The 22,592-nt window shown below is 40.5% G+C and overlaps 3 protein-coding genes across 3 annotated transcripts; 2 read left to right on the plus strand and 1 right to left on the minus strand.

Annotated features, from left to right (window-relative positions):
• Positions 1-1,287: 1,287 nt before the first annotated feature.
• On the minus strand, positions 1,288-7,740 carry LOC138099151 (histo-blood group ABO system transferase 1-like). Its single transcript, XM_068996230.1, has 5 exons — positions 7,676-7,740; positions 6,586-6,654; positions 5,065-5,103; positions 3,235-3,369; positions 1,288-1,957 (listed from the first exon to the last, which is right to left on the minus strand). The coding sequence occupies exons 1-5, from the start codon at positions 7,738-7,740 to the stop codon at positions 1,288-1,290; spliced, it is 978 nt and encodes a 325-aa protein (XP_068852331.1).
• Positions 7,741-14,541: 6,801 nt separating this feature from the next.
• LOC138099081 (olfactory receptor 6B1-like) lies at positions 14,542-15,501 on the plus strand. The gene has a single exon (XM_068996144.1). The coding sequence runs from the start codon at positions 14,542-14,544 to the stop codon at positions 15,499-15,501; it is 960 nt and encodes a 319-aa protein (XP_068852245.1).
• Positions 15,502-18,679: 3,178 nt separating this feature from the next.
• LOC138099082 (olfactory receptor 6Y1-like) lies at positions 18,680-19,657 on the plus strand. Its single transcript, XM_068996145.1, has one exon. It carries the CDS (start codon positions 18,680-18,682, stop codon positions 19,655-19,657), a length of 978 nt encoding a protein of 325 aa, XP_068852246.1.
• Positions 19,658-22,592: the final 2,935 nt, after the last annotated feature.

The raw sequence follows: 22,592 nt of genomic DNA on the forward strand, positions 1-22,592 counted from the left end.
CCTTTTCCAGTAACCTTTTACTGCCCAGTCTTTGGACAAGCCAGGTTTGAGCATGATGTTATCTTCTTGTTCTACTTCCAAATCTGGGAAACCACTCTGAAGGAATACAATTGCAATAAAACAGATAACACCATTAAAAGACCAAACAAGATTTATGGAGCAAAGAGCATCACATTCATAACAGGTATTACAACAAATGTATAACCCAGACAAATGAGAGAGTCCCACCCACTTCAGCCTCCTGCATGGCCTGGTTTGCTCATGTGTCCTGAGTATGGGTCAGCCACACTACCTCATGCTCTGATTTGTGCATAACTTTGTTAAGCTGCATTTTTACAACATTACATTCCAGCAGAAGCACTTTCTCTGACCCCTTTGGCAGTGGTTCTTTAGACAGCCTGAGTTACCCACTCATGACAGGAGTACAGCAGGAGCACCACATGGACTTGCTCTTGCTCACGTGGCTTTTCAGCAACAGGGCTATGACTGCAGCAGTGTGACAGGATTGGTTTGCCCCAATTCTTTCTTGTGTACATAACTTTCAGTTATTTGTCTATTCTCACTTCTATTGAGAGCAGAAAGCTTTAATGGAGTCATTCAGCTGATGATTACATCATTAAAATATTGCTGTATCTGAAGTTACAGCTAATACTGAAAAAGGAAAGTTGAAAACCTTTAAATATGATTTAATTTTCTTTTGATAGTCCACATACATTTAGGATTTGTAAATTCACACACGTTTTTAATTAATCAGATAGTTCTGTAGCTTGAATGCTGAGGAAGGGGCTTTCATTTTGTCAGAAATTAAGGAGTAAGTGATTAAAGCTTGCTAGTAATGTATTGTTCAAATTCTTAAATCATCATATTGCTAGGACATCTTTTAAGCAAATAATATAAGACAGCAGAATACAAATATAATTGCACACCCTAATCTGTAGGGACTGTTTGTAAGTTTGCAAACTGACTTTATTCAGATGCCTAAATACTGTCATTTTGAATATGTCCTTGTCAATTTTGATACGTTCTCAGCATGGCTAGAAGCCTGTGCTTGCAAACATGCAGATGAAAGAACTGTGCAAGAGCAAAATGTTGGAAAAAAAGTTGCTAACAGAGGAAATTTCTGGGTTTAGTGGTCTCTAGCTAAGGAGACCTACTTTATGGGCTAGGTTGTGCAAAAAATGTGTGCAGTCCTACAAAGAGAGGGAAACTTCCTTTGGCCCATTACTCTCTGTTTAGTGGGGCTGTAAAGAGGAAAGGCTTTACACTCTTTGTTTCAGGAGCTTGCCTCTAGCTGTCCTTGTGCACAGAGCACATCCTCTTCACCTGGATGATGCTGGGTGAGCTCAGCTCTGCATCCCAGTAGTACTCTGGGGACAGCAGGCGTGTGGGCCTGTGATGCAGGAGGTACTTGTTGAGGTGACTCTCATCACGCCACCGAGCTTCAATGCCATTTTCTCTGTCCTCCATCACCCCTTTAAAACAGGCTCTTGTCAGTTTGTAGACCTCGGACACGCTTCCCCCATAGAAGCTTGCTGTGTAATAGAAGTCCCATTCTCCCTCAGGGATGGAAGCTTGTGACTCGGGGTGTGTCCCATAGGCTTTGTTCTCATGGTGTGGGGTGAACTGCCAAGAGCTGATGGTTCCCACCAGGGCATCAATGATCTCCACACCGATGTGTGCCAAGAGCTGGACATGGATGTCTATGGAGTACAGATAGTCCACCTCATACTGGATCTGGCTGTGGATGTATGTGCTGATGATGTCCATACGGCTTGTGGGGAGATCCTGCCACCCTGAGTGATTCTGGACAGGGATGACAAACAGGTGGTTCTCAGGGGCCATCTGAAGGTGAGGGATCTTCTCAGGATTGTCTGTGAACAAGTAGAAATTCACTTGGTGCCCAGCGAGGAAGTACTTGTTGGCAGATCTCATGAATCCCTCTACAAACTGGACATATCTAAGAGACATGGAAAGGAAAAGAATGGAGAGAGGCTCCTCCTGCTGAAGAATGACAGCTTTTCAAGTTTGTGTTCTTTGTCTTTTTCTATCCATTGCTCCTTCTTACATTAGTGCTCTTTATTTAACACAGCTGCTACCCTTCAAACCTTCCCCATGATACCACATTTTAGCTTTCACTATGCACAGAACACATGCCATCTACTCACTGCTGCTCTCTAATATCACTCCATAATGTAAATACTTCTTCTCATCCTTCCCTTTTACCTGCTCCCTGGCACTCTTTCTGCAGTGTAACATTCTAACTTCCTAGAGAGGATCACAGAATCAACAGAGAATCATGGAATGGTTGGGGTTGGAAGGGACCTTAAAGCTCATCTCATTCCACCCCCTACCTTGGGCAGGGACACCTCCCGCTATCCCAGGCTGCTCCAAGCCCTGTCCAACCTGGCCTTGGACACTTCCAGGGATCCAGGGGCAGCCACAGCTTCTCTGGGCAACCTGTGCCAGGGCCTCATTACCCTCAGAGTGAGGAATTTCTTCCTAATATCTAATCTAAATCTACCATCTTGCAGTTTAAAGCCATTCTCCCTTGTTCTGTCACTGCCTACCTTTGTAAAAAATCCCCCTCCCACTTTCCTGTAGGCCTCCTTTAGGCACAGCAGTGGGCTCTAAGGTGTTCCTGGAGCCTTGTCTTCCTCAACTCTCTCAGTCTGTGTTCATAGGAGAGGGTCAAAATTATCAATTAAATAGTTTTGATTGCCTTGAAGTACCTGAAGTCTCTATGTAACCCTAAGATGCCAGTGCAGATAGAGGGAGTATAGCTCTTTACCCAGAAACTTGAAAAAGAACCTCCCCAGGAACATACAAGCTGTAGCAGCGTGATTAATAATTTTACTCGAGCTAATATTTTAACTTTAAACTCTTAGAGAAACTCAATAAAATAGCAACTTTACAGAATCTTTCTATGTTTTAGTGCAGGATAGAGGGAAAGCTTGTTGTTAGAGTCATAGCAGGAACTAGAATTTTTATCTCAAGGGTTGAGATACAAAATGCTAGTTGTGTTTCCAAGGGTATCTTTTGTCCTTTTCAAAACATGTCACAACCGATTGCCTTACTCTGGAAGGTGACATTCACATGTCACATTTCTCCCAGTCTAAAGCTGCTCATATTCAGTCTTTGGAATGTTTCTCACTTGTGCTCCACGAGCAGCATTGCAGCATAACTGGCAGGTGAGAGGTTTAACTATTTGACAAGAAATAAATGACAAACCAATACTTTTCGACAGCAAAAGTGACCACTCCAGTGACCAAGTTCTTCTGCACGTATTGAGCATTCAGGATGTCTCTACTGAAGGTGCCTTCCCAGACAATTGGAGCCAACCACGGAGTCAACAGCAGCACATCCCTTCTCCTGCAAGGAGTTGAGAATGAGGGCAGTGTTTAGATGGCCTAGGAAATCCATGAAGACAAACACAAGCACAGACATCCACCTCTGAGTTAATCATCCCAGTCTCCCTCTGAAATCACTAGGGGTCAAGAAAGTACTGTCAGCACAATCTGAGATGTGAGTTATCATATCCTGGAGCAGACACCTGAAATAGGTTTTTATCCTTGATTTTTACCCAACAGCTCCAAAGCTGTTTGTTGTTGGAAGCCGCGTGGGACGAGGAGCCCGGATCCCCGGCAGGGGGAGCGAGAAACAGAAATCCAAACCAATATGGTTGATAAATGAACTCTGTTTATTAGCAGTCCAAAGGCACTTATATAGTATACCAGCTTGTTAGCTCCTAAGTGGCTTAAAGCTTATCAAGACACATTTCTATTTCTACATAATTGGACCTACATTGGCAGTTTTCCACAGTCTTGTTATGATCAAAAGAATTTTGTGCTTGCCTCCCTTGTTTCACTCCCGGATAGCACAGCTGCAAGTTCTTTACTCCCTGTTTTTTCTCAGGCTGATTGTTTTCCTTCACACAGGGACTTTCCCACGGAAAATGTCTCTCTCACACACACACAAGCCTAAAAACTTCCAGGTCTACTGCTTTCACAATTCTTTTATTGATCCCAATAATTCTATTCCCCAACAGTTTGTGACTGTTACTCAGAGGCAGCTTTTCACAATTCATCCCTTCCTTAACACAGAGCACAGCACATCCATCCATTGTTCCCAGTCTGTCTCCTCTGGAAAGCTCCCAGCCCTCAGCTGCAGTGTTCCAGATGTGCAGCTCTCCACTGTGTTTCTGTGACAGCAATTACCCCACAGTTTGCTGATTGCACCCTGGTTTTCTGCTCCTTCTGCTCATCACCTGTGCCTTGTGCATTGATGGAGGCTCCCCAGCAGGGCTGTGGATCTCATCACCCTTTGGAAAGAGTGCTCCCTAATTCCTTTGGGATGATGGACAGGTATTTCCCTGATGCTTCATAGGGTGTTGTTTACTGGTTATCTCTGATGCTCAGAACATCCCCTTTGCACAAGGAATGTTGTTTTGAGCTCTGCTGGTTAAGTTCAGCCAAGCTGCTTTCCAGAGCAGATACAAGAGCTTTCTCTGCTCTGTGCTGAACAACTCCAGCTCTCTCAGCCTTACCTCGCAGGAGATGTGCTCCAGTCCCTTCATCATCCTTTGTTAAACTCTCTCCAGTATGTCCATACCTCTTTTATTACTTTTTTTTTTGTTTTTTTCCTAGTGTAAATGGCTCTAGAATAAGCAATTCTGGAAAATAATTTATCCCAGTGACTTAAAATGTTCCTTCCACAGACATTTACACATCATGTATGATGCTGTTACCACTAAAAACAGTTATCAGCCAAGGCATCTTGTTTTTTAGCTTCTGAGACGAGTGCTGACAGGGGATGCAAAAAATGAATTAAGATAAAATTCAACCAAAATGTTTTCAACATTCACCATTATTTCTCAGTTTCCTTTCTGAAAGTAAACAAATTAAAGATTCTTCATCTATGCATTTCTAATGGTTTCTGAAAGAGTACCTGTTCTCCTTTCCTGTTCATTCAGCCTTGCTCTCAGCTGTCCTGACTTGTCTGTGCCAGAGTCACAGTTGTGTGTGTTTCTGAGAGCAATGTTAATGAAGCCAGAGGAGTTACACTTACCATGGAAGCATTAGAGATATTTCATGTAAGTCTGTTTTTCTGCAAATAAGGGAGACATAAATGATACATAAATCCATCATAGCACACAAATTTCAGATTTTCTTCTTCTGAGAGATGAGCCCCACAAGAGATCTTTAGGTGTTTCAGCAGTACTACCCTGTGATTCAATGTCAGTGAGTATCCAGTCAGACTCCATCACAAATACAATTATATTATTTGTGTTGTTTCACCTTCATATAAAATGTGAACTACATCTAACAGACAACTCAGCTGGTGTAAGTACAGCTGAATGCAAATTAATCAGTTTTTAAATGATTTTCAACGTTTCTGTGGCGCATTTTTGGAAAATTCAGTTTTAGTTCTACACAGCGAGAGCCTGGCCCAATAAGGCCAAGCACTTTGCACACAGTTTGTATTTTGCTGACAGGTTTATGTCTGCAGGCCTGCACTGTGGAGTCCACAGGACACAGAGCAGACGTCACTGCTCTCCATTCTCATCACTTGTGCAGGTTCCTGTAGATGGGTCACTGAATGGGAACCCACCCGTCTTGATTCCTAGATTTTCCAGCAGGAAAAACAGGTTCTATAAACTGGAAACACCTACTAAAAGTAATAGATTCAACAGGCTAATAGAGGGAAATTAAAAGAATCACAAATACATGAAACCAGAAAGATATGGAGCCATATTAACCTTTTTTGGGGGGGATGGGGGGGAGTGGTGGTGGTATGAAAATCCCGTCTCATACTGGAATCTTTTAAATTTCAAATTAATTACAAAAAGAATGCATTGTTTTTGTCATATTGTTTTATTGGCATTAAAGTTTATTTCTCCCCTAGTCATATATGCTAGACACCTTAGAGCAGCATTTCTAGAGAGTTACACAACTACGTGTATAATAAAAGAAGTGATGACGAGGGGAAACCTAAGTCAAAAAAGCAGTGGGAATAAGAAAAGTGTAATTCATAAGACAAAACCAGAACATAATAAAATATGGTTCAGTTAAATGAAATCAAGTATGAAAAACCCAAGAAGTTTCAGTGTGGTAAAGTACCAGATTAGACTTTTGCTTGATTCCATATCCAGAATCTGTTAGTTCTCATCATGTTCGTGCACAACACTGAATCACAGGGAGCAGACAGTGTGCCAAAGGGCCCACTTTTTTTAATGAATACAGAGGAAGCCTGGATGACTTCCTGGTACAGAGACAGCCAGCTTCTAGGTGACCACACCAGGTGGGATTAAGCTGCCTTTTCATTGCATGATTTTGGGGGAGCTTCATCAGTGGATTCATATTTCCCCATATTAAGTCTCTGGAATGTGAGCCTGTTCATCCAGCTCAAGGCATTCACAGTAGAGGAGCCTTTGAGCTGGGCACTGCAGGATGGCTTATCTCAAAATGGAAATTAGCACTTCTAGGGCATGGATCTCTGCTTAAGAATGAGTCTTTCCAGATGAGTCTTGTCCTCATGCCTACAGTGACAAGCATGCAGGACCTTGCAAAACATGAAGAATGAACTTACAGGACTGTGTCCTCTTCAGGGGAGGCTGTGTGTTCCTGGTCTCTGGCTGGGGAGAAAGGGTGATGGTACCTTGGACAGGATAAGAAAGCAATGGGTCAATGATTAAAAAAAAAAATCAACCTCTCCTCCACTTCCTTTATGACTGAAACTATAAAACAAACCTAACAGAATACAGATTTGTGGCATCAATATGGTGATGAGGATTTACAAAGCTCAGCTGTTTCAAGACAGCTCTCTAGCCTCATGTTATCTGCAGATCTATTAACTCTGAGGATCTGTGAATGATTTAATCTGCCCAAGACTACTTGCACCAAACAAAATGTGTCTGCTTTACAGCAGAGTTTGCTCTCAGCTGATTCTAGGAACTGACTGTGTAGCTGCCTTTTGAAACAAGCTGTTCACAGCATCACTATGCTCTGGCCAGGGTGTGGGATCTCCTCTGAAGTGATTGTATTGTCAACAAAAATGTGAACATTTGTGATGGATGCTCTGCTGCAGAGAGAGTGTGTGGGTGAAAAGCTTGTCCTAATTCCTCCCATTGGAACAGATCTTCAATATTCATTATCTTTATTATTATTTCATTATATATTTCATTATTATTTTCAATATTTAAACTCTGCATTCTGAATTAAGCCCAGTTGATCTCATTTCAGGCTCCAGAGCACTGAACACACACAATGAAAGCCTTACTGCAGCAGGCTAGCCTAGAGACATGAGAACCAAGGGACACTCAAGCCAACCATGGTGCAGAATAAACTCAGCTAAGTCAACTCCACGGAGTTCCAGCTCTGTGCCAGGATCCTTGTGTTGGTCTGGAGCACAGAGGTGTCACTGTGGGATGTAAACATGAAAACACACACTTAGGCTCACAGGAATATACAGAGCCCAAGTCATCATATTTTTAGAATTTCACAGAAGATATTAAAAGTGCCCACACCTTGCTTATTTTCATCTTTTGAATGTGAAAGGGGATTTTGAATTTAAATGCTTACATTGTATCTGCGTAAGTATAGTTAGAAGAAACGTGTCTCAGTCTGGGCAATAGAACTATGTGCTAGTTGAGAATAATTATCAAAGGTTAAACACCCACCAGATTGCACCAGTGATTCCTGCTGTCACTAGAATAGCCAGTCCATGCAATTTTGTGATTCCCATGTTGCTAGTGCTGAAAAAAAGATTGTGAACTCTGGATAGATAGCAAAGTGAAAAAAAGAAAACACAAAACCAATACGGCAGAAAATGCTGTATTTACTAAATATTGAGTAAGTCTTTTGTTTTGCACTGCAGGTCTGAACGTAATACAGAGAAAAATTATTTTTTCTAGATAGAAAGTTTTACATCTAGGTATTTACAACACATACTACATCTTTACAATAGATATTCCACACACTGAGCTCTCATTTTAAAGTAGTAGTAAAGTAAACCACTTTAAATTATTGAAACCAATAATTCTCATTTCAGATTTTCTCTGAATCAGGTCTTATTTTTTTTCCCAGTGCTTGCTGCTTGCTTCTTTTTCCTTTCTTTCTTTCTTTCTTTCTTTCTTTCTTTCTTTCTTTCTTTCTTTCTTTCTTTCTTTCTTTCTTTCTTTCTTTCTTTCTTTCTTTCTTTCTCTCTCTCTCTCTTTCTCTCTCTCTCTTTCTTTCTCTTTCTCTTTCTCTTTCTCTTTCTCTTTCTCTTTCTCTTTCTCTTTCTCTTTCTCTTTCTCTTTCTCTTTCTCTTTCTCTCTCTTTCTCTTTCTCTTTCTCTCTTTTTTTTCTCTCTAGCTCTCCTTTTTGACCGGGATTCCTTGGGCTTTCTACCGTGTCTCTCGCCAGTGCAGTTCTCTTTCTTTCTAAGCTGAAGGTCACAATCCTTTTCTCTAGGTCAGCTTCTCTTCTCCATCCATTCAGCCACATCTTCCTTTGTGCCAGCCTTCTGAAAAGACTCTTTGTAGCATCCTGTGTTTGTCAGCATTACCATCCCCTGCTTTCAGCTGCTCTTCAGCATCTCTTCCTGCTGTAACCCCTTTCTTAGCCTAACCCCAGCCACAACACTCACCTGTGGTTCTTTCAGTCCTCACACTCCAGCTGCTCCTGTTGTCTTTCCCTCCTGCTTCCCCTCTGCTCACACACCTGCCGAACCAGAACCAGCCCAGCAAATCCTTTCTGTGTGTCAGCCGTGTGTCAGCAGCTGGGCTCAGGGCCAGAGCAGGGCCCTCCACCCAGTTCTTCACCTTCTGTGGGAGTGCTGTGTCCTGAGTAATGGGAAAACAACAAGAAACTTGCAACAACCAGTTATTCCCTAACACTTCAACACTGAGATTTCTGAAGAGCAAGAAGGCGACTGCCTAAACTTCCCATATGGAGTAGCTTGTTTTTTTTTTTTTTTGAATGTTGTAGGTTTTTTGTTAAAGAGTTGTTGTAGAGGCAAGTATCTGTAATATACACATTTCCAACCACACTGAAAGTGCTTCTGACAGTCACAGGAGAGAAATAAACTGTGAGAAATGAGACAATAAAAAAATTAGAATATTTTATTGAAAACAGAAATAAAATTGAAAAATTACAAAAATTAGAAAAATATGAAAATTCGGGATCCTATGGCTCGGGAGGTGGTATGCCCCAGGAGCGCAGGGATTAGAGATCTTCAGGCTGAAACAGCACTGGACTTCTGGTGGACAAACTTGTAGTGCTGGGCTGACTCTTAGCCAATCCAAAAGTCAAGGAAAAATTATTAAAAGCTCCCTAATAGGAGTAAGGCTTTAACACCCAGAACTGACATCCACTACAGTTGATGTGCAGGAGTCTGTACTGCTCTGATGCCTGCTTCATTGTATTATAGCGCCTTTGCTCCGCCCCAGTCTGCCCACAGCCCGCCCACAGCCCGCCCACAGCACACCCCTTTGGTCCAAAGTGATTGGGGCTTTCCTTTTGACAGATCATCTCTGTCTACCAATGGCTCGTCGTTGTCAGGGGGGTGGTACCAGCTGAAGTAAGGGTGGTAACATGCCCTCATTAAGATTCAGGTTGCTATGGAGCTTACTTGCAGAATAACGGCTATGGGGCTAAAAATAGCAATTGGCTGTTAGGACTGGGGTTTTGGAGTTGGTCCTTGGACTAAAGTGCAAAGTAAAACCCTTAAAAAAAAAATTAAAATACATCTAATACATCTTAAAGCACTTGCAAAAGTAGACAATGAACATAGGAGAAACACTCCCACAGTGCACAGGTGGTTTAAAGTTGAAAAAGGGATTTTTAACTGGGGAATTTTAACTAGGGAATTTTTAACTGGGAATGGTGCAAATAAACTACTTTGAACAATTGAAAACACTAATAATAGAACTTGATTTTTGTACCTGGGCTGATCGGTTAATTTTAACAGTCAATTTAAAATACTTAACTCAAAATTATCTAATTAAAGCACTTAATATGCAAAGACCAAGCAGAATTAGGGATTTCATGTATGACATAAACACTTTCAGAGCATAATTAATTTAATCTTAAAGGAAACCTTTAGATAGACCAGAGCTAAAGGATGCTTAAGAGAGCTACTCCACTGAGTGCTTCTCTTCATTTACTTATGGAAAACACAGTTGTCTATGAAGAGTTATTCAAGACCTACATAAGGGGATTCTGTTCTGTTGGTGCCAATCTGTTATGTATAGGATGCTATGTCCTACATGCCTAAAAATGAAGCTTACTCCTAATTTAAAATGCTAGGAGGCAGAAAGTGTATGAGAAATAATGAAAAAGGTAGGCTAAAGAAAGGGTAGGTGAATAGTAACAAAAAAATAAGGCATAAAAATGAAGGTAAGTGCTCACATATGCAAAATTATTGAAATGTTTTGCAGAGTTCTCTTGCACCTAGGATTATGGCTATTTACATCCTTGAAGGGGCATTAATTTAACACAATCCTGAGAAGCAGGATGAATGGGATGAGAATGAGCAGGTCACAATTAGGCTTACAAATACCCAACTTTTCTTAATTTCATCCTCCTGCTCTGGTCTCCAGGCATGCAAAAGTACTGTGTCCAAAACTGGTTATTTATGACTTTAATTATGCTTGGTACAACTCCAATGTCTATCCATAGTTCCAGCTACTGACATTAATTTCATCAGAGCATCACTAAATACAGCAAACACGAAGTCTGTCTACATGTATGCTATTAATAACACCCCACCCCAAGTGATCCATGGCCCCGCCCAACCAAATTTACTTGGCATTAGACCCATACACTTGGTTGCTATATGCACATCATCACATCACAGCATTTCACCCAGGTCTTCCCTGTGCTCGGTCTTGTATTGCTGTGAACTCTTTGAGATTTCTCTTTGAAGTAACCACAAGGTGTATCACAGTCCAGAAAAGTGTGTTTTCAGTTTCATGAAACACAATCTGCAAGTTCTAGGATCTGTAACTCTGCATGAAGCATACAGGTATGCCTAATGGGCAACTCAGGATTTCCTTGGATTAAGTTAGAAATTGAATTTATTTGCTAAAATACATGCAGGCCTGCCTGAAAGCTTAACTGAGGTCTCTTCTGGAGTGCTTCACTGTTCCTTTTTTGTTTGACAACACCTTGAAATAAGGCCTGAACATTCTGTCTGCCTGAGTTACATTTATTTGCACTCTATTTCTTAAGAGAATCAGTTTCCAGAGAGGAAGACTTTCCCAAGCAATGGATTTTCCAGCTGCACAGAGTTGAAGTTACTGTAGCGACACACAGATGTCTGGGACAAATCTGCTTTATTTTAATAAATAAAGGAAGGAAGGGAACAGATGCTTAGTGCCTCGGGCATCCAAGACATCTTCACCGGTCTGGAAAATACAACCCAGATAATGCAGAGCTGCTGGCTGTGAAGATCACTGAACAGTGTTTGAAAAAGACACACATTTTGGAAAATGAATCCCAAACACTTTGGTTACTCTTGAATGAGGTGAAACACTGTCCAGACTCTTCTGTTGACTCTCTCCCAGCTGACTTTAATGGGAGCTCAGTCATGTAGTTCACATACAGAAATTTGCACTATTGTCACCTGTATTTCCATGTCTTCTCTCCGGGCTGTATCTCACTCTGGGTTGTTGGCATGTGGAGGGAGTTGGATTTCCCCTCTGAATGGTGTCTTTCACACCTCCAATATTATTGATACTTAATGCTTGGGTGCTGCTTTCTCTGTGGAACCTCCAGTAATTTTCAAGACCAGTGTAATAATTATTTAATATATGGAGAAACGAAGGCACTGACAAGTGAAGTTTTATTGGTCAAAACTACCCATCATGAACCAACAGCAAAGTACAAATGAGTCCTGAGTTCCAGTCTGGTGCCTTGTCACATAGACAGCACTGACTTTGGAGAAAGAAAAAAAAAACATGGATAGTGCTACAATAGCTAGTTAACACATTAAAAAATTAACAAGCAAACAAGCAGAGCAACACCTTCTGTGAGGTTTAGAAAAAGGAGGGAAATTTATTCCCTCTAATTCTGTTCTCAGTTCTCTTGGGCTTTGAAGGATAATATACTGAGCGATATTTGATCACCCTGGGAAATAGCTCAGCCGAAGCGACAGAAGCCTGCAGGAGCTGTTTGTGCTCACAGCCTTTCACAAACCAGCGGCTCTCAGCCATTCAGAGAGAAACAGAAAAGCAAAGGGGTAAGGTTTTAGCTAAATGAAAGAGAGAAAGAAGCGTAGATATTGATCTCTTGTGCAGACAAAGAGCATTTAATTTCCTCTTCTCTAGCTTTGTTAGAGGTCTTTCTTCTCATCTGATCTCACCTGAACTCGGAGAATACCAACATAAGTTGTGAGTGTCTTGGAAATGGCATTCCAAGTTCTTATCAGGAGCTGCAGGGACAGCACAAGGGGGAGAGCTTCAAACTGAAAAGATACTGGAAAGAAATCCTTCCCTGGGAGGGTGGTGAGATCCTGGCACAGGGTGCCCAGAGCAGCTGGGGCTGCCCCTGCATCCCTGGCAGTGCCCAAGGCCAGGCTGGACATTGGGGCTTGGAGCAGCCTGGGATAGGGGAAGGTGTCCCTGCCATGGCAGGGGTGGGATGGGATGAGCTTTAAGGTCCCTTCCAACCCAAACCGTTCTGGGATTCTGGGATTCTATGAGCAGTTTTCAAGACAAACATGGACATGTTTCTCAAAGTGTGAGAGAGAAGAGAGAGGGGGATTGCTTGGAAAGGAAAATAGAGCTGGACTTAATAGAGTAAAAGACTAGAAATATGGAAATTTCTTATTGTACTTTTTGTGCTTTTAAAAATCCTATGACCGCTGTTGACAGTATAAGTTAAATAGAACCTTTCCCTCACTCTCTCTCTGTGTTTGCTATGCAGTAGCAGTACTTCTGAACATGTTTATGTGGTAAAAAACCACATTTCTAGTACACTTTCAGTAGACTAGAATGTAAAAAGCATTCACCATTATTTTTACCTTAAAAAGCTTCCTTCTTGAAACATGGAAGTTATCTTTCTGTGCCACCTGAGAGTGACCTGTTATTTGAGGATTGGTGCCTGAAATGCTCCAATTAATCACCCTTTAAAAATTAAATTATTGCCAGTTAATATTCTAAGGTACTATATGGTAGATCTGGAATTTTTAAAGCCTATATTGGAATGTGGAACCATAATTTTTATTTTCTCTTTTTGATATCCTTTTCATTCAAGCACTTTTCAATTATGGTCTGTATTCTAGAGCACGCTAAATCACTTAAACTAGGTTTTCTTCCCTGTACTGCCTAAATCTCCACTGGCTATACTGGAAAATGAATTACCTGCCTCACCTGTCAGCATTTACCACAGCTTAAATCTCATGGAAAGCTGGGAGATGGTGAAAGCCATCCTTAGAAATGAAATTGTATTTAGTATTCTGTCACTTTATTATTTGGCAACAGTGACGTACTTGTAATAAAATATGTAACTTATGTAATTAGATTGATTCTACACAGATTAGCTGTATGCAAGAGAAAAATCAAATTTGAAATATTTCGAAACTCAAAGACAAATAAATAATGAAATCACAGAAATACATATTCCTTTTTCTTTTTTTTCCCCCATGACAATAATGGATTTTTTTCTTAATTTTTATATGAAAAATATTTTGTGAATGACAAATATTGAACATCATTCTAGAAAGTCAGCTGATTATCGGATAGGAATGTGCAGGAATAGGTGAAAAAAGGTTTGAAACCCTCCCTAAGAAGTGGAAAAGAAGAAGAATAAACATCAAACTTCAGGTATTTTGTGATAAACCAAGATTATTTCTATCAATTAACGCAGCAGAAAAATTATGGGTGGCTATTGTTATTATTATAGTATAAGACTATACATAAAAACTGTTATTTGGGGGGAGAAGTGGCTTGTTTTAGTCAAACCATTGAAAATGAGAGAAATTTTCAGATGCACAGGTCCTTTCCAATTTTGAAAGAAAAAACCAAAATGCATATATCCCATAACCCTAGCAAACTTTAAATAAAGTACTCTGTGTGAGAGAGCAAACACTTATTTTCTTCTGCAAATATTCAAGAGTAAGCGAGACAGTAAAACAGCTCAAGGCAAGTTTGTTGTGTGTGAGTCCAGCAAGACTGTGCTTCTCTCTGCATGGCTTGGCATTGGTGACCATCTGGGGGGTAGCTCAGAACTGAGATCCAATGCACTCTTAAAAATGTTGCCTTTTCCCCTTTGATTGTCTTTTAAGATTGCCTTTTAAGATAGGGGTAAGAAGAAGAAGTCAGTGAAGCCCAAACATTTTCTTGGAGCCAGGATCTGAATCACCAATCCTGCTGTAGGACACAAAAATATTCAGAGGTGGTTAAATAATAAAGAATGTCAATTAAATAGCTGGTGTGGAATCTCTAGTTAAATTGTGTATTTGCAAGTCCAGTATGAAGAGGATGCTTGGGGGAGATAATAAAAAATGTTCCCTATTTCTTTCCTTTTTCCTCCTTCTACATTCCAAGTCTTCAAGGTCATCATGGTACAAGAAAATGATACCCACATCCATGAGTTCATCCTGTTGGGATTCCCTGCCACCACAGAGCTACAGGCTCTGCTCTTTGTGATTTTCCTTACTGTGTATTTGTTGACTGTCACTGAGAACATAATTATCATCACTTTAATCATAAGCAATCACCAGCTCCACAAGCCCATGTACTTTTTCCTAGGCCACCTAGCTTTCCTAGATGCCTGGTACATTTCAGTCACCGTTCCCAAACTGTTGATCAGCTTGCTGGTGAGGAATAAGAACATCTCCTTCACAGGCTGTATGGCCCAACTCTACTTTTTCATTGCCCTGGTGTGCACTGAGTGTGTCCTCCTGGCTGTCATGGCCTATGACCGCTACGTGGCCATCTGCAGCCCCCTGCACTACACGGTCATCATGACCCGCAGGGCCTGTGTGCAGCTGGCCGTGGGCTCTTGGCTGCTTGGCTTTCTGCTGTCTGTGCTCAAGGTCTTCTTCATTTTCCAGCTCTCCTTCTGTGGTCCCAGCGTTATCAACCACTTCTACTGTGACATCAGCCCACTGCTCAACCTCTCTTGCACCAAGCGGCGAGTTGCAGAGATGGTGGACTTTGTCTCGGCCTTGCTTATTTTGTTGATCCCCCTCTCTGTCATCATAATTTCTTACATCTGCATAATCAGCACCATTTTGCTCATTCCCATGGCCCAGAACAGGAAGAAAGCCTTCTCCACCTGTGCTTCTCACCTGGCTGTGGTCATCATTTTCTTCTCAACCACACTCTTCATGTACGCCCGGCCCAGGAGTATAAACTCCTTGGATCTCAACAAGCTGGTTTCCATAATTTATACTACAGTCACTCCAATGCTAAATCCATTCATTTACTGCCTGAGGAACCAGGAAGTGAAGGACACTTTACTGAAGGTCTTGTGTAGCAGGGCCGCTGTCTCCAGAGTTTCTGCATCTGATCTGTGATGCTTGGAAGATAATCTTCAGACTGAACTTGTCTGAATCCTATGAAAGTCTAATAAGATTTTTACTTTGACAGAAATGGTTATTAGGGTTTTCTTTCAACATCAGTGGTTAAGAATTCCTTCTCCCGAGTCAGTCTGCATGTTCAGCTAAAATCTATGAATCTATGTGAATATGAAAGGTGGCTCTACTGAACACGTCACACATCATTCCTGAGGAGCAGAAAAGGCAATAAACATAATTGCCTTGTCGTAATGTATTTTTTTGGTGTGCATCAAAGAACAAAATTGCATTCTGACCTTGATCCAACTTAACATGAAACTAGGATTCAAGAACTTGAGGCACCAAAGAAATGGTTATGTCAGCTTTCTTCACAGGAATGAGGATGGGAACTTCAGTAATTCAGATAATAACAGTCATTTTAGATAGCTGTGACAGGAGAACATGAACCATGCCTGAAAAGACAAAAGCAACAGGAACTAGTTACAACAAATTAAATTCAGATAAGATAGTCCAAAAAAAGAAAAAAAATCAAACAAAATTGATCAGAGTGATTAAGTACCACAACACAGTCCCAGAGAGGTAATGAAATCTCTGTCTTTTGGGCTTTTCAATGCTTGACCTGACAAGTCCCTGAAAAACCTGACCCCACTGAACTGTTTGTGACAGCAGAGTGAGTTAAAAAAGCCTGGAAGTAAAGTTCTATCCTTCCAACCTAAGTTTCTGTATGGTTCTTTGATCTGGATGTCAAATGGAAAAGCCTGTGGCATCTCAAACTGCAATAGAAATTGGTGTTTAGGGAACTGAATCTGGCTGTAGCTACCCACTCAGTAGGTTTCAACACATGAGCAATACGTTCAATACCATCCAGGGAGTGGGTGCTCTCCAGTATTTCCACATCACTCGTCCCCTGGGGAGCCAAGAACTGGATGCAGTACCCCAGATGTGAATATATTTATAATGTGACTTCCCTTTTATAGCATAACGCTCCCCATCTCTCTGTTATGTCAGCTGAGGCTGGGTCTCGCTGAGATCTGAAAACATCACAAGTACAGCAATCTCTCTGGGACACTGTTTAAGCACTGTTCTGACCTCGTATCTTCTAATGGCCTAAATAGCAGGGAAGTAATTATGGAACCCTGCTGAGTTGCAAATCATTGCCTTTGTCCCTTTTTATACCTTGTACCTGTTCGACCACAGCACAGCCTCCAGTGCACCACATTGAACAAACCCAGCTACATCAACTTCTTCTCATGGTGCATGTACCCATGCCATGTCCTCAGCAGGCTTTAGTAAGCACCTCTCTAGCTTATCCACATTTTCCTTGAATTGCAGACATCCCAAAACTGATCCATGGTAGTTGGACCCTCACCAGCCCAACAGAAATGAGGGAAGAAGTAACACTTGTGCTTCTGACAACACTACTCTTCCTTCTCCATGCACTTACATTATTTTAAAGTTGCCTTCTTCATGAGATGCCCTTACAATCCTGAGCATGCACACATGGCTTTGGCCAATAGCTAGAATTCAGCCAACATACCATAAGGTATATCAAATATCACTAGATTTTAACATATTTGCAAATTAAATCAAACTCTATGATCCAACAGCCAAATAAATTCTGTAGTTCCAACTCTCCCAGATGCTAAACTTCCATTATTCTCTCTGTATGAATATAATTTTAATCATGGTTCTGGCTTAAGTAAGATATCTGCCTCATATGAGACCAACTGGAAGGTGATTTTACAAATAGTTGAGTCCAGGGACTGCTCCCACTTGGCAGTATGGAGGAGACCAGAGCAAGTTTTGTGTTCTTCATGCAAAAAAATCCTGCAGCAGCACCTCAGCCCTGTTTGGGAGGCAGCTGAGCTCCTCAGGTAACAGACCAATGTCATCTCGGATCCTTCTTTTGCTCTGAACGTATTTGTACTGCATTTTACTGTTCAGAAAATGCATAGCTTGGCGGTTTGTGTATCTGAAGATTGTACAAGTAACTCCAATGTAGGTGAAACTACACTTATCTAAAATCACTTACTCCAAAAGTGATTACCAGTTAAGGCTATGGATTTAGATTAGGGCACTAGAATATTTTTCTAGATTACCTTTTGGTAAAAGACTGCCATATCCCCTGCCTCAGGGTATGTTTTTATTTTCCTCTGCCCTATAAAAATCAGTAGACACTTGTATTTTTTCATTGTTCAGTGTCTCAGAAAAAAATCTTCAGAGTTTCTTGCTTCTACTCTGCATGGAATCACAGAGGAAACAATAACATCCCTCCTCTTCCTGTGATTGCTTCCATTGGGAGGCTAGCTGTAATTTCTAAATCAGATCTCATGAGACACCAAACATAAACAAAGTGTTGATTTGTCTGTGTTGATTTATAAATCACACAACTGACATACCAGTCTACACTTCATCTGGGCCCTACTGATCATATTCTCCAGGATCAACTAAGGCAGTGGATTCCCTCCACAGAAGGTTGAGAACAGTTTTGTTTTTAATAGCACAGGCTGAGCCATTCTTATTTTTGAAGGATTAATCTGAGTTAGTTGCAAACAAAGCAGACCCAGAATTATAATTCTCTTGCACTTATGCTGTATCTGGGATGCTATGTGTACCTTTTATCTCAACAGACTTTGTGTAGATGTAAGTGTTCTCAGAGCTAGATATAGAAACCTCCTATAGTGGGGTCCTTCAGATGTGTTTGGAGGGTTTTTTAATACCAAAATGTATATATCCTTGTGGTACTTCACATTTCTCTCACAGTTCATGGAATATACATCATATAACTTTAGAAATGTTTAAATGTAGAAACTAAAACATTGGCAATGTCAATGTCTATCTATAAGCTCATAACCTATCATTTCTTTATACTGGATGGATAATATAACAGCATCATTCATCTGGCTTATTTTAGACCTTTGTCTTAGATGAGATAAGCTTCTAATGTGTATTTATCTCCATGAAATGTAAAGTAAAAAGCATGCTTTAATTTTTAAAATGAAAAATTCTGAATTGAGCAGATAAATTTCACAAAATTAATGTCTAAAAACCAAGCAACAAAATGTCTGAACTTTTACAGTGTCTTTAAGTGGTGGTGTAACATATGGCTGTGAATTTAAGCCTGCGTAGTTAGGTGTCATTGTATTAATTTATTGCAGGTTCATCTTTCTGCTACAGAATGGGTGGGAGGAATGAAACCAAAGTAATGTATTTCATTCTCCTGGGTTTTCCCACCACTGCTGAACTGCAGCTGCTCCTTTTCTCTACTTTACTTGTGGTTTATTTATTTACTGTGTTGGAAAACTTCCTTATCATTCTCATCATCCGAAACAACCGGAGTCTGCAAACCCCCATGTATTTCTTCCTAGGGAATCTGTCTTTCTTGGAGATCTGGTATGTTTCTGTCATTGAGCCAAAGATGATCGGAGATGTCATTTCTCATGACAAACGTATCTCATTCCAGGGCTGCATGACACAGTTGTATTTCTTTGTGACTTTTGTTTGTACTGAGTATGTTCTGTTAGCTGTTATGGCCTACGACCGCTTTGTGGCCATATGCAAACCTCTCAGATACCCACTCATCATGAGCCACAAGTTCTGTGCTCAGTTGGTAGCTGGCTGTTGGATGTGTGGTTTGACCACTTCTTCCATCAAGCTGAGCTTTATAGCCCGGCTCTCATACTGTGATGTGGACAAAATCAATCATTATTTCTGTGATATTTCACCCCTACTGAATATTTCCTGCAGCGCTTCCTCTTTGGCTGAGCTAGTGGACTTCATCTTGGCTCTGATGGTTATCATGGTACCTCTGTGTATTGTGGTGGCCTCCTACATTTGCATCATGTTCACCGTGTTGAAGATTCCTTCTTCTCAGGGGAGGCAAAAGGCCTTTTCCACCTGCAGCTCCCACCTGACCGTGGTGATTTTGTTCTACTCCACCACCCTTTTCACTTACAGCCATCCCAAGCTCATGTACACCTGTCGTGCTAACAAGTTGGTATCAGTCCTGTACACGGTGGTTGTGCCACTTCTGAATCCTCTCATATATTGTCTTAGAAACAAAGAAGTCAGGTTTGCCATGAGAAAGACTTTTACTTGCAGAAGACACACCAAAGAAAGCAATGAAAGGGTCCTGGAGAAGGGGCTTTGCTCATGAAGATCAACTGGCAGTGCTGAGGAGCTAAAGTCAGGAGGTCCAGACCTTAATCCATGCCAAAGTGAAACTCTCCTATTCGTGCACACACTACTCATATTTATTGAACTAGACCTTAATATATCTAAGTTAGATCTATATATATACTATGGCTTTGATTTGAGATGTTTGGGTTTGGGGTTTTTTTGCTTGTTTTCCCCCTAAGAATCTATGCTGTCACCCTTTCTTAAAAGTCTCCAGCTGAATGACTGTTCTGTTTTTAAAGAGGTTTGGAAATGCTAGAAAATGAACCCCAGGTTTGTTTGCCCTGCATAGAGTCCAGAAAACATTGTAAAATGCATGTGAAAACCAGATATCTATGTGTGATTTACTTACTCTGAGATTTTTTTATTATCCCTTGAAAGATACAGGCAGCAGAAAAGAATGGGTAATTTGAACAATTTTGGATACCTGGTGTAGGATAAAAGAAATCATCCTCTGAAGAAGAAAATTGTTCCAATATGGCATTAGAGAAGGTAAAATGTGAGTAACTCATGCTCTTCACGTGGTACAGCTGCATTGTCACTTGGCCTCTGTCTCAGCTTCACCACAGGACTGAGGTACCCCTAAATAACCTTGCTGCACACCAAATAATGTGTTCCATGAAGAAATTCAGAGATTCCTGAAAGGATAAATCACTTCAATATTTCCTCCTGGCTGCACAAGCCTTGGATCCAGCAGTATTTCATCAGCAGTAATGATCTTATGCAGGAGTCTGGAAACACAGCTGATGAATCTGAGCTAAACATGGATCGTCTGTGAGAAAATCTGATTATCAGTTAGAAATAAAATGGTGCCTCTAAGAAAACTACTCTGTGTTCAGACTATCACAGTGCTTCAGAACTTTTAATACTCTGTAATAAACAAACAAACAAACACACAAATAAATAAATAACTCTGTCAGAGTGCATTTCCATATGACCAAATTAAATCTGGGTTTAAGTTTATGACTAAGACTGTGGTATCTGATATTCTGTGCTCTGTACTAGCACACTGACTTCTCCAATTATGCAGATGAAACATTTAGCTTTCCAGGGAAGAAACCTGGAAGAAACTTGTCTGTGCATCCTGTGCCATAATGCCATGGACACAATTGTTCCAAACAAGACCTTTTTGAGGACTTGAATATAATGTAAAAGAGAGATGTCAGGAATAGCTTGAAGTTAACCACAATGGGGAGCTATCACCAAAAATGTAGGGTGCTGGCTGTATTCCAGGTATTAGCAGAAAATCTGCTATGAGAAAATAGGTAATTGACACAAAATGAATGTACATTACAAATGAACCATTGGAAAGGAGCCCAAAAAAATCCAGTAGTTCTTTAGATTTGCATTAGAAATCAAGAGCCACAGGTACAGCTAGATATGAATTCTTGTAAAAATACCTAAAAATTAAACATGTCTATTTACACATTGAAGCAAACTACCCTCAGCTCCTTTACTACTCATGGGTATGGATTATCACCCTAGATGATGTTTATTGTATTTATCTATAACATGTGCCTTTATGTTCAGCCATCTCCAAGAAAATTGAGGGTTGTTTTGATACCAAAATGAATATATCCTTGTGGTACTTCACATTTCTCTCACAGTTCATGGAATATACATCATATAACTTTAGAAATGTTTAAATGTAGAAACTAAAACACTGGCAATGTCAATGTCTATCTATAAGCTCATAACCTATCATTTCTTTATACTGATGGATAATATAACAGCATCATTCATCTGGCTTATTTTAGACCTTTGCCTTAAATGAGATAAGCTTACTAATGGTTACTTTGGAAGAAACATCCCTTCCTCCTTTTTCCTGCACTTTTTATTGCTGAGCATGATGCCACAGGGTCTGGAATGACTCTCTGGTCAGCTGAGTCAGCTGTTCCAGCTGTGTCCCCCCACAGCTTCTTGCTCGCTCCCAGCCTGTGCCAGCACTGCTCAGCAATAACTGGAGCATTCCTCTGTTCTCAATATGGTTTTCATCACAAATCCAGGATTTAGTCCCACACAAGCTACGGTGAAGTAATTTATCAGTACAGCATCAAGCTCGCTTCTTTCTTCTTACAATATATTAAAGTACTGGTACACCAATGATCACCAAATCTATTTCTTCTCTCATTTCAGTTTTTTGTACATAAAGTGCAAACCACAGCATTTCAGTTCTCCTCAGTGAGTTTTTCATAGAAATTTTGCAGGGTGTGAAGTTCCTTTAATACAGTGATTTGGCTACACACATTTACTGGATTTAAAGCAGTGATGTGAAGGTGATTGTTTTGAAATAATGTCAGGAAAATCCTTCAAATACACTGTGAAGAGGATTATCATCCAATTTTTACTGGGTTTATGTACACTAATAATAATGGTGTTAGCAAACCTGAAACAAATAATTCATAACCTATTCAACAGGAGTTCCTAGGTATTCTTAGGGAAGAACGCAGAGAAGTCTTACACAAACACAAACTTTTTGAGAATGCAAGTTCTCTCTTGCATCCAAGTTTATTTCTGGAAGTTTTCCTAATAAACACTTTGGCAAATTCAAAGTTGGGTGCTTTTAAAGTACTGTAAATAAGTCACCTCCCACAAGTAAAGTAGGTAAGGCTACAAGTTCAATCTTAGCTTTTGAGGAACTTTCCATCTCTCTTAATCTTACTCTCCACCTCTGGGAGCTGATAAGAATGTATGCAAATGTAAGATAGTCTGGTTTTAGAAGATATTGATCTATTGTCAGTCACAAAATTTGGGAAGACATCATATCAAGAACAGAAACATTTATTTAATGTAGAGTTATTTAAAACCACGTGCCAAAACAAAGGAAATTTACTGTAGTCTGCTGTAACTGGAAGTGATGCTCCTGTGCTGAGAAGAATGCAGGTTTGCTTGTTGAAAAATATCCCTATCCTAGG

This window comes from Aphelocoma coerulescens, chromosome 27 (genome assembly GCF_041296385.1).
Source record: "Aphelocoma coerulescens isolate FSJ_1873_10779 chromosome 27, UR_Acoe_1.0, whole genome shotgun sequence".
Taxonomy (NCBI): domain Eukaryota; kingdom Metazoa; phylum Chordata; class Aves; order Passeriformes; family Corvidae; genus Aphelocoma; species Aphelocoma coerulescens.